Source organism: Onychostoma macrolepis, chromosome 15, assembly GCF_012432095.1.
Source record: "Onychostoma macrolepis isolate SWU-2019 chromosome 15, ASM1243209v1, whole genome shotgun sequence".
Classification (NCBI taxonomy): domain Eukaryota; kingdom Metazoa; phylum Chordata; class Actinopteri; order Cypriniformes; family Cyprinidae; genus Onychostoma; species Onychostoma macrolepis.
In genome coordinates this window covers 27,345,757-27,357,251 of record NC_081169.1, presented here as the reverse complement: position 1 = coordinate 27,357,251, position 11,495 = coordinate 27,345,757, and the positions used below count along the sequence as shown (strand labels likewise).

General features: G+C 35.4%; 1 protein-coding gene across 1 annotated transcript; it reads left to right on the top strand.

Moving 5' to 3' along the window:
- The first annotated feature begins 195 nt into the window (after positions 1-195).
- Positions 196-10,190, top strand: farsb (phenylalanyl-tRNA synthetase subunit beta). Its single transcript, XM_058744535.1, has 17 exons — positions 196-330; positions 870-925; positions 3,058-3,212; positions 3,291-3,366; positions 3,533-3,648; positions 3,734-3,884; positions 4,769-4,877; positions 5,066-5,136; positions 5,395-5,456; positions 5,577-5,628; positions 7,016-7,077; positions 7,187-7,394; positions 7,488-7,568; positions 8,535-8,627; positions 8,751-8,868; positions 8,941-9,093; positions 9,865-10,190. The coding sequence occupies exons 1-17, from the start codon at positions 273-275 to the stop codon at positions 10,014-10,016; spliced, it is 1,773 nt and encodes a 590-aa protein (XP_058600518.1). The 5' UTR covers positions 196-272; the 3' UTR covers positions 10,017-10,190.
- The last annotated feature ends 1,305 nt before the right edge of the window (positions 10,191-11,495 follow it).

Here is an 11,495-nt window from a genome sequence, read left to right as displayed (position 1 = left end):
CACCGTCATATAAAATACACACGAATTAAAAATTATTAAAAGAGTCTCTTCAAAATTTAAGAAGTTTAGTATGTCATGTCAACGTGGATTTTCAAGTGTTCAATTGGGACTTTTATTTTTTAAATCTAGGCCTTTTTTATCATAGACATAATATACGTATATTATGTCTATGTTTTTTATGTTGTTCTATGTGGTCTTTTATTTTGAAATGTAGAGTTCCTGTGACACTCGACCCTCCGTTTCCGAGCAGACCCCGGTGATCAGCTGCGAGCATGCCGACAGTCAGCGTGAAGAGAGATCTGCTCTTTGAAGCTTTGGGGCAAAAATACAGTAAGTGTTTAACATGTATGTGTTTTATAAAAGCGAGTGCATTCACGAGTGTGTTGTTAGCAGGGAAAATGTGCTCAATGTGCGTGTGTGTGATTGGCTGATCGTGTCTGCATCTGGGGAAACGATGAGGAATATCTTAATAAAACAGATTACGTTTTATAGATCACATATTCTACTGGTCCATCTCATCATTACTGAACGAATTAATATTGAGACTCAAAACGAATTTAAAATACATTTCACCGGTGTGTCGCAGCGATTGCATCAGATTCAAATTATTCCGAGAGTTTACCGAATTCAGTGAAGTTTTTTAAATATATATATTTAATATGTAATTTTCAAGTCTGGTGTTGCTTGAATAGGCTACTGTAATACTTTATGTCTTGTAATGTAGTTTTTATTCTTCTTCATTCATTTGAAAAGCTGAGATGTCAAATTGGAAGCCCATAGATGACGCAATCATAATGCGACTCAGAATTTCAGGCTTTTATTTTAAATGTATTTAAATAATAACATTTTATTTTCTATTCACATTTTAGCTGATGAAGAATTTGATGAACTATGTTTCGAGTTTGGCCTCGAGCTGGACGAAATCGTAAGTCATATGAAAAACTGCATTTGTTTACAAACTGCCTTTGTTATTAAAGCGTTTTAAAATCTATGTAATTGTGTACATGTGTGTGTGTGTGTGTTATAGTAATAATGAAATGTAAAAAAAATATATATATATACGTATATATTTATAAGCAGAAATTTTAATATAATAAAAATAATAAAATTAACACCCTGACAAAGTCCTGTTTGGGCTGATACGCATTGATGACTTTTAATAAGTAGTCCTGCCCTAGAATAAAGGCTTTTTACTTGGCTTACTTAACCTTTTTACTTTTCTTATGTGAGTGCCTGGATGTGGATTTTTTTTGTGTGTGTGTTTGGCAACAGGATCCACCTATCATTTTAGAAATTGTAATAATTTTAATATTATATAGTTTACATATTACTTGTTTATAGTAAATACATTATATATAAATATATGTAAATAAGTTCTAATATTTATAATCTAATGTGCATTTTGTAATATCATATATATATATATATATATACAGTGAGGAAAATAAGTATTTGAACACCCTGCTATTTTGCAAGTTCTCCCACTTAGAAATCATGGAGGGTCTGAAATTGTCATCGTGAGGTGCATGTCCACTGTGAGAGACAATCTAAAAAAAAAAACTAGACACTAGAGACAAAATTGTACACCTCCACAAGGCTGGAAAGGGCTACGAGGAAATTGCCAAGCAGCTTGGTGAAAAAGGTCCACTGTTGGAGCAATCATTAGAAAATGGAAGAAGCTAAACATGACTGTCAATCTCCTCGGACTGGGGCTCCATGCAAGATCTCACCGTGGGGTCTCAATGATCCTAAGAAAGGTGAGAAATCAGCCCAGAACTACACGGGAGGAGCTGGTCAATGACCTGAAAAGAGCTGGGACCACCGTTTCCAAGGTTACTGTTGGTAATACACTAAGACGCCATGGTTTGAAATCATGCATGGCACGGAAGGTTCCCCTGCTTAAACCAGCACATGTCCAGGCCCGACTTAAGTTTGCCAATGACCATTTGGATGATCCAGAGGAGTCATGGGAGAAAGTCATGTGGTCAGATGAGACCAAAATAGAACTTTTGGTCATAATTCCACTAAACGTGTTTGGAGGAAGAAGAATGATGAGTACCATCCCAAGAACACCATCCCTACTGTGAAGCATGGGGTGGTAGCATCATGCTTTGGGGGTGTTTTTCTGCACATGGGACAGGCGACTGCACTGTATTAAGGAGAGGATGACCGGGGCCATGTATTGTGAGATTTTGGGGAACAACCTCCTTCCCTCAGTTAGAGCATTGAAGATGGGTCGAGGCTGGGTCTTCCAACATGACAATGACCAAGCACACAGCCAGGATAACCAAGGAGTGGCTCTGTAAGAAGCATATCAAGGTTCTGGCGTGGCCTAGCCAGTCTCCAGACCTAAACCCAATAGAGAATCTTTGGAGGAGCTCAAACTCCGTGTTTCTCAGCGACAGGCCAGAAACCTGACTGATCTAGAGAAGATCTGTGTGGAGGTGGGCCAAAATCCCTCCTGCAGTGTGTGCAAACCTGGTGAAAAACTACAGGAAACGTTTGACCTCTGTAATTGCAAACAAAGGCTACTGTACCAAATATTAACATTGATTTTCTCAGGTGTTCAAATACTTATTTGCAGCTGTATCATACAAATAAATAGTTAAAAAATCATACATTGTGATTTCTGGATTTTTTTTTTTTAGATTATGTCTCTCACAGTGGACATGCACCTACGATGACAATTTCAGACCCCTCCATGATTTCTAAGTGGGAGAACTTGCAAAATAGCAGCGTGTTCAAATACTTATTTTCCTCACTGTATGTATGTGTATATATTATTTTTTTTATTTTTTTTTCTATTGTTTATATAGTATAGTAAAGTGTATTTTTGTTACGCTATATATATATATATATATACACACATACAGACCGATAGTAATTCAGTTATATGAAATTATAATGATTTATATAATAAAATAAATATTTAGAATATCATTACAGAAATTTGTGTTATTTTCCAAAACTCATGTTAGCACTACTGATTAATTTAAATTTAAAATTTAAACATTTGAATTAAAAATCTGATTGTTTTGTCTGTCTCTCAATGTCTAGACATCAGAGAAGGAAATCTTAAGCCGTGAACAGGGAGATGAGAAGGCAGAAGGAGCGTCTGATGTTGTGCTGTATAAGATCGACGTGCCAGCTAACCGCTATGATCTCCTGTGTCTGGAGGGTCTCGTCAGGGGTCTGCAGGTCTTCAAGGAGAAGTAAGACTCGCTGTTTGTGGTTCTGCTGTCAGGTTGAGTGTTATGGTCTTTATATGACTGGTTTTGTTGTGTTTGTAGGTTGGAAGCTCCCCGGTACAAGCGTGTGAGTCCGGCGGACGGAGGAGAGCCTCAGCGGCTGGTCATAACTGAGGAGGTTCATATCAGTGTCGTATTTCAGCTTAGAGGTTTAATTATATTGATTTCTTAAGAGCTTAAATACAGTGAGAAACCATCAGCCGTAGTGAAGAATGGAGGGAGATCATTTAAATGAATGTAATGGTTGCGGCGCTGATATTAGATAATGTTACGTGTTTATCTAGACGGCGTCTGTGAGGCCACACGCTGTAGCAGCTGTACTGCGTAACATCACCTTCACTCAGGAACGATACGAGAGCTTCATAGAGCTGCAGGAGAAGCTGCACCAGAACGTCTGCAGGTGAGTCATCAGATCACTTGCTGGTTTATTGTGAGAAGTTGCACTGCCGATTCTGATGTTTAACACTCGTCTCTTCTCTCATCAGGAAAAGGACCCTGGTTGCCATAGGAACTCACGATTTAGACACCATATCTGGTCCATTCACGTACACAGCCAAAGCTCCCGGCGATATCCGCTTCAAACCGCTCAATCAGAGCAAAGAGTACACCGCCACTGAGCTCATGAGTCTCTATAAGGTGAGATTTGATTGGCTGTTCTGGCCAGATCAGGGTTATTACCGTTAACTAAAATCAGCATTTTCAAATAAAATTTTATTTTTTATTTATTTTTATTTTTTATTCCGCTAGTTGCCATGGCAACATTTCTCATTTTCGTTTAGTTTAGGTTGAAGTACTAAAATGACTAAAATTAAAACTAAATTTTAATTAAAAAAAAAAAAAAAACTATATATACATAGTTAAATAAAATAATGATAAAAACAACAAAGTTACCAAAAATTTAAGGAAATTGTAATTGAAACAATGTATTAAGAAAATTTTACTCAAAATATTATTAAAAACTATAATAAAGCAACATTTCCTATTTTCAGTTGAAGTAGTAAAATAACTACAAAACCTAAAGACTGTAGAGACATTTAATAAAAATGACAAAAACATGCTTTTATCCACAACTTTTAAATTAAAATGAAAACTATAGAAAATATTCAAAATATTAACTACAGCTATAATAGGGCAACATTTCTAATTTTCCTTTAATTTAAGCTACATTACTAACATAACTAAAACTAAAAAATATATAGGCTAATTAAATAAGTAAAAAAAAAAAAACTTAAATTAATATGAAATCATAAAATATAAAAATTAACAAAATTCAACATATTAACAACAACTATAATAGTACATCAATGCTGGGCCAGATGGATGCTGATTGGCCACAATCAGTCAAGTCTCCTACTGATTGGTTAGTATATTAGTAGCTTATTTGCCAACATATTTGTCTAATCTTGTATGTCTGTTGAGTTTTTTTCCCCCAGACTGCATCATTTAACAAGTTACAACAAACATCTTCAAACTTACTATTAATGTTAAGTTTTTTGTTTTGAATATTTAATGTCTTGTAGACTGACAGTCATCTGAGGCACTACCTGCACATTATTGAGAACGAACCTCTCTACCCCATCATATACGACAGTAATGGAATCGTCCTGTCTATGCCTCCAATCATCAACGGTGAGTTAAAAACACACATACGGTATGCATGCACAGGAGCATGCACAGATGTCCACACACATACTCCATTTTTTCTGTTTAACTTTTGTGATTGTTTTTCAATTTTGTCCAGTTTTCTGTAGATATAGCTGTTTTTTGTTTGTTTTTTAAACAGTGTTAGTCTAAAGTTTTGTATTTCTCTCTCTCAGGGGACCACAGCAAAATCTCATTAAACACAAAGAACGTTTTCATTGAGTGCACGGCCACAGACCTCACAAAGGTAAACCGTTTTACTGTTATAATGTTTTTAGTACTATTTTGTAATAATACAATATACTACAGTTCAAACGAGTCTATAAGATTAAATTTTTTAAAAGAAATGATGCATTAAATGGATCAAAAGTGACTGTAAAGACTTTTATAATGTTACTAATGACTGCTGTTCTTTTGAAATTTCTGTTCATCAAATAATCCTGAAAAGCAGCTAAGAACTACAGCATGCTTTTAAACATGAAAAACGTTTTGTGTGTGTTTGCAGGCAAAGGTCACGCTGGATATGGTAGTGACCATGTTTAGTGAATACTGCGATGAACCATTCACGTGAGTATAAAGTTACACACTCTATATTGTTTTATAGTATCTCCAGTTTGGATTCACCCAGTGAGTATATTGTTCAGTACAGAAATGTGTTTGATTTAACATGTTTGTCTCTTTATTCAGGGTTGAGGAGGCAGAGGTTGTTTATCCTGATGGCAGATTGTGTGTGTATCCTGTATGTATTCAGTTTTTAACTTGATATTAATTACACTAACTAACCGCACAACTACACTGGAATTAAAGGGATAGTTCACCCAAAAATGAACCTCATGTCATTTACTCATCCTTTCTTTCTTCTGTGGAACACACAAGACGGTAGTTTGAAGTATGTTGGTAACCAAGCGGTTTTGTTTCCCATTGACTTCCATTGTATGGTCAAAAATATAATGGGAACCGAAACCGTTTGGTTACCAAAGTTCTTCAAGCTACCGTCTTGTGTGTCCCACACAACAAATAAAGGGTGAGGTAATTTCTTTAATGAAATATTCTTTGTGAAATACAAGTTAAGCTCTACTGATGGTGATGCTCATTTAACTCTCGCACAATATCCACATGAGGATACAAGGAAGGCTTGTCATGTGATCTGTCAAGCGCTGTTTACATGGAACAAACTCTGCCCACAGGAATTACATCAGTAGCACATAACCAGAAGCGCACATAGACAGTAGTGTCTCATTAGGACAGCTTTACAGCTCAGTTACCAAACATTTATAAATAATATATAATGAATATTTTAAAAATGCAATATACACTATTGTTTAAAGTGATAAGTCATAAATAGTTCCTCATGCTCACCAAGGATTGGATTTGTTTGATCAAAAATACAGTAAAAACAGTAATGTTGTGAAATATTATTTCAATTTAAAATAACTATTTTCTATTTGAATATATTTTAAAATGTAATTTATTTCTGTGATGCAAAGCTGAATTTTCAGCATCAGTCTTCAGTGTCACATGATCCTTCAGAAATCATTCTAAGATGCTGATTTGCTGCTCAACAAACATTTCTGATTATTATCAGTGTTGAAAACAATTGTGCTGATTCATATTTTTGTGGAAATGGTGATACTTGTTTATCTGAAAGCATTTATTTGAAATAGAAATGTTTCATAACATTATCCTTGCTAAATAAAAGTATTAATTTAAGCTTTATTTAAATTTTAAATGAAAAACGTATCTGTTATTTTTGTGCTATAGATGCTGTTGCTAGATCTTAACTTGTATGAAGGACTGAAGGTCCTTGCACACCGAGTCTGAAATTTTCGTATCCTTTCCTATCAAAATGCTTGCTACGGATGCGAAAATGCAGAAAATCGAACCTGATCCGAATTTTTTTATGACGGACAAAAGTTTCGAGGCAGTGTGTAAACGTGATTGACACAACATGAGGTCGTATTTATTTTTTAATGCGCAAAATTTCGGACTCTGTGTGCAATGACCTTAAATATTAAATCCAGATTAAAACAACATTAGCGTGGCTTTAAAGAAAAAAATATTAGTCATAAATTATGCCTTATTTGAAAGTCATTTTGATATCTGCTGACTGTCGACTTTGACTTCAGGAGCTGGCGTACAGGACAGAGACGCTGTCTGGGGACTTCATCAACAAAAGAGTTGGCATCAAGTGAGCACATTATAAATCTTTAATTTGAGCTCGTTAGAGATTATAGATTTCTTTCTCAGTTTCGGTCAAACGATTGAAGCCTGATCACACTCTCGGTGTTGTTTCTCAGTGAATCAGTAGAAAGCATCGCTCAGCTGCTGACCCGGATGTATTTGAGGTCAGAGGTCAGCGGTGAGGGCGATCTGATCCAGGTTGAGATCCCGCCCACGCGCTCTGATGTCATCCACGCCTGTGACATCATGGAGGACGCCGCCATAGCGTACGGCTTCAACAACATCGTCAGGAGCACGCCGCGCACGTACACTGTAGCCAATCAGGTTTGAGAGTAACATTCATTTTGACCAATTAACCTTGAGATCAGATTCAGTGCTGACGTTATGGCTCTTACACGTGTGTTTTTATATTTGCAGCTCCCTCTAAATAAGTTGACAGAGTTACTGAGGCAAGATCTCGCAGCCGCTGGGTTTACCGAAGCTCTGACATTCGCTCTGGTTAGAAATCACTCCTTTCTCTTATATTCTGGATGTTTTCCTTCCTGAAGTCCATTTATAATGTTTCTTGAACCTAAAACATTTGTCATTTAGTTTTCATGGCCATTTTTCTCTCTCTGACCATTAAAATAAAAGTGATCTTTGTTATTAGGGCTTGGTAGACATTTTAAAAATCAAATCTTTTCCAATTCGCAAGGTCTTGATTCCATTAAAATTCAATTTAATATCAATTTGTTCGGATAAATATCAGGTACTGTACATGTCAATTTTTCTTAAGGAAAACAATATCTCAACTAATGCAGTAAACTATACAGGATGGTACATTTACTATAATATTATATTAAAGATTAAATGAAAGTCCATTGCTATTTATTTTTTTTAGATGTAATAATCAACACTCATTTAAAAATTGTAGTATACAAACATTTAAACTGCACATACTGTACATCAGTTTTTACGCTGACTTTTAAATGATAGAATTACATTTCCAATTCGTTGTTGAAATATAAATATTTAAAATTTGACTGGCATAACCAGATTAACCAAGACAGATTTAACAAGTAATTTTTCAAACTAATAAATCTTGAGTTTGTGAGTTCATTTAAAGCATTTTCATTCATTCATTTTCTTCTGTATTGTGACGTATAATGGATTATTGAATTATAATTTTTTTAAAACGTAATCCAGGAACCTAGTGATGATAATTTGTTTTAAAAAACAAAGTCACAAATATTAAAACATATCCATGAATCAAGGATGAATCAGTCAAGAAAAAAAACAATAACATGAACTTAAAAATTAAAATTTTCAATTCATGCCAGCTTTAAAAAACTTCTCATTAAAGTCTGATTTGAAAACAAATGATAACGTTGGTTGTGCTGTATATTTGTTTTTGTGAACAGCCACAAGAACAGTTTTTTTGTGTTATCTTTTCAATGATGTGACAGTCTTTTCCTCTCTCTGCAGTGCTCACAAGAAGATATCGCAGATAAACTCAGGAAAAACATCACAGAAACCAGAGCAGTCCACATCTCCAACCCAAAGACTGCAGAGTTTCAGGTACCCACAAAAACACTGACAAGTCCCATTGGCATTTCTCACATTTGTCCACTAGTGGGTGCTTTCACGGGTCTAAATCAGTTCGTAGTGAGATTTGACTAAATAAACCGTACTTTCCTGTAGGTGGCGCGTACCTCTCTTCTTCCTGGACTCCTGAAGACGCTCGCTGCCAACAGGAAGATGCCCCTTCCTCTCAAACTGTTTGAGATTTCAGACGTTGTCCTGAAGGATGAAACTAAAGGTGTGTTTGATGTCCTCACATCACGTAATGCATGCTAATATGTATGCAGTTACTGAACTTTGTGTCTGGCAGACGTAGGAGCCCGTAACAACAGGCGTCTCTGTGCGGTGTACTACAACAAGAGCCCGGGATTTGAAGTCATCCATGGACTTCTGGACCGGGTCATGCAGCTGCTGGACGTCAAACCAGGCCGTAACCAAGGATACAACATCCAGGCGGCAGAGGGTGAGTCATAAATGTTAAAAGTCGACATGGTGTCCTTCCTGTGATCCGCTTGTGCACCTGTTTTATGAGCTCTCTGAGTCATATTCAAAGATTTATTTTAGTGGTTAATAATTAACAGCGTTTATGTGCTGTAGGTCAACAAAAATCAAAATCAAAATAGGAAAGGTTAGTGCTTTTGGTGGGACTTTTTTTTTTATTACTGGATTATTTTTATTACGTTTTTATTTTTATTTTGTTTTCCTAATTTTATTTCCACCTGATGTATGGAAGAATCTCTTTGAAGTCTAATGAAATAAAAACTGGCCCTAGATTTAATTACTTGATTCATGTTCCTGGTCTTATTGTGAATTATTCATCAGTGCATTTTCAGTGTTGTTATTTCAAACTAAAACTATTAAAAATTATTGTATTTAATTAAAAAAAGAATAATATAAAACATTAGAAAAGTAATATAAATATACATACTAATTAAATAAATTATATATAAATATTTATGAAAAAACGTGAGATTCTGAAAAAGCTGAAATTAATTTGAAGTACTAAAATTACTCAAACACAAATGAAAGCTAAATATTAAAATAAAGCAGATAAGACAAAAGCACAAAACAAAATTACTAAAACTTTAACATTAAAATAAAAACTGAAAATATTAAATTAAAAGCTGATTCAAAATCTTAATAAATGCTGTAATAGCATATAATACATACTGAAATAACATGCTATTCTGAAGAATTAGATTCGTATTTAATTCATTTAATCTCTTTCTTACAGACTCCACCTTCTTCCCCGGCCGCTGTGCTGAGATCTTCTCATGTGGCAAAAGCATCGGACACCTCGGGGTCCTTCACCCTGATGTCATCAGTCGTTTTGAGCTGACCATGCCCTGCTCCGCCATCGATATCGACATTGAACCCTTCCTGTGATGTCATAATGCAAATAACCTCAGCCACACCCCTCCGTTTTGGGCTCCTCCCTCCGAAGCCACAGCCACACATTACTGTCACATCTGTCTTTAGGAGAACGAGTTCTAGTCACAACAGCACGTGTTACTGTATGTTCATGGTATAAATCAGTGTTTTAATAAAACTCCGCTTGTCCACTGCTAGTATGTTATTCATATATTAAACATAATTGCTGTACGTTTGTGTCCAGCTCATTTTACAACATAGAAATAAATAATTATGGATGAATAAATCAAAAATAACTAGATTTGTTGGTTTTTGCATGTATTTGATGTACATCAAGCAAAGTCATCTAATGTGACACACTGTACTTTTTCTAAAGGTAATGTAAACAATATTGTATCTCTAAATGTTTTAAAAAATCAAGGCGAACTTCGATGTTTGAAGTAGTTTTAAAAGCTTTTAATGGATTGAAGGTCTTAAGCCCATGCAGTCTATCAGAGGCCTGTACCATGAAGCCGGATTAGCTGGCTAGCCAGGTAAGTTTCAGTTTAGTTTGCACCATTAGCTTGGCAATCCTGGGTTTTAGGTACCATGAAAGTGGCTTGGCTTTTAGCTGCGTTCATTGCCATAGTAACTTACACTCCAAGGCTAGCCTGCTCCAGACCAGGTTATGTTCTGAGTTTGAGATCTCAAACTGAAATTGGACCAATCAGATGTGAGCAAAGTGACGCATATCTTACACAAAAAAAGTCACTCCCCCAGTTTCTCTTGCTCCAAATTAAAGGTCACTAGTACTAAAAAAAAAGTCTGGCTTTAATGATAATTATTTTATATGATTTATATTATTATTAATCCATTACAAGCTATTTTAGTTTAACAGTTATTATAAATATTTTTTTTTGAATGTTAATAAATGCAGATCTTATGTAATATAAGCTGTAGAATCAATAGATAATGCTTTAAAAATGACTACTTGGCCATACATGTTCGAGTCTCTATTGCTGTATATTTCCAACTATATAAACTAACTTAAATTACACTTGTGACTGCACTGATAAAGCAAGTTCATTTCTTTTATTTGTCCTCTTTCACGAACAAGTACTTTTTTCATGGTAAATGCATTTGAATTCATCATATTCTTCAATCTCTTAACCTTTAGCAAAACCTTTAACCAAGGCTTGTGATTGGCTGTTTGCCAGTGATGTCACACATTCATGTGCACGTGCTCCACAACCTCAGTTAGGATCAAAGCCTGAGTTGACAAAGAAAGTTGATGATCAGCATCATGGTACCATCGAAGCCGGATTGGAGTGGTTTGGTTTTGTCAACTCGAAACTGATCCTGTAACTCTGAATTTCCTGTAACTCATCTACCATCATGGTACAGGCCCCAGATTCGTAACGTGGCTGGATGATGAATAAAGCTGTGTTTACCTGTATGGCGATATGTGGCACTGAACTGTCATAAGTTTAAGCAACTCCAGCTGCATTGATGCTA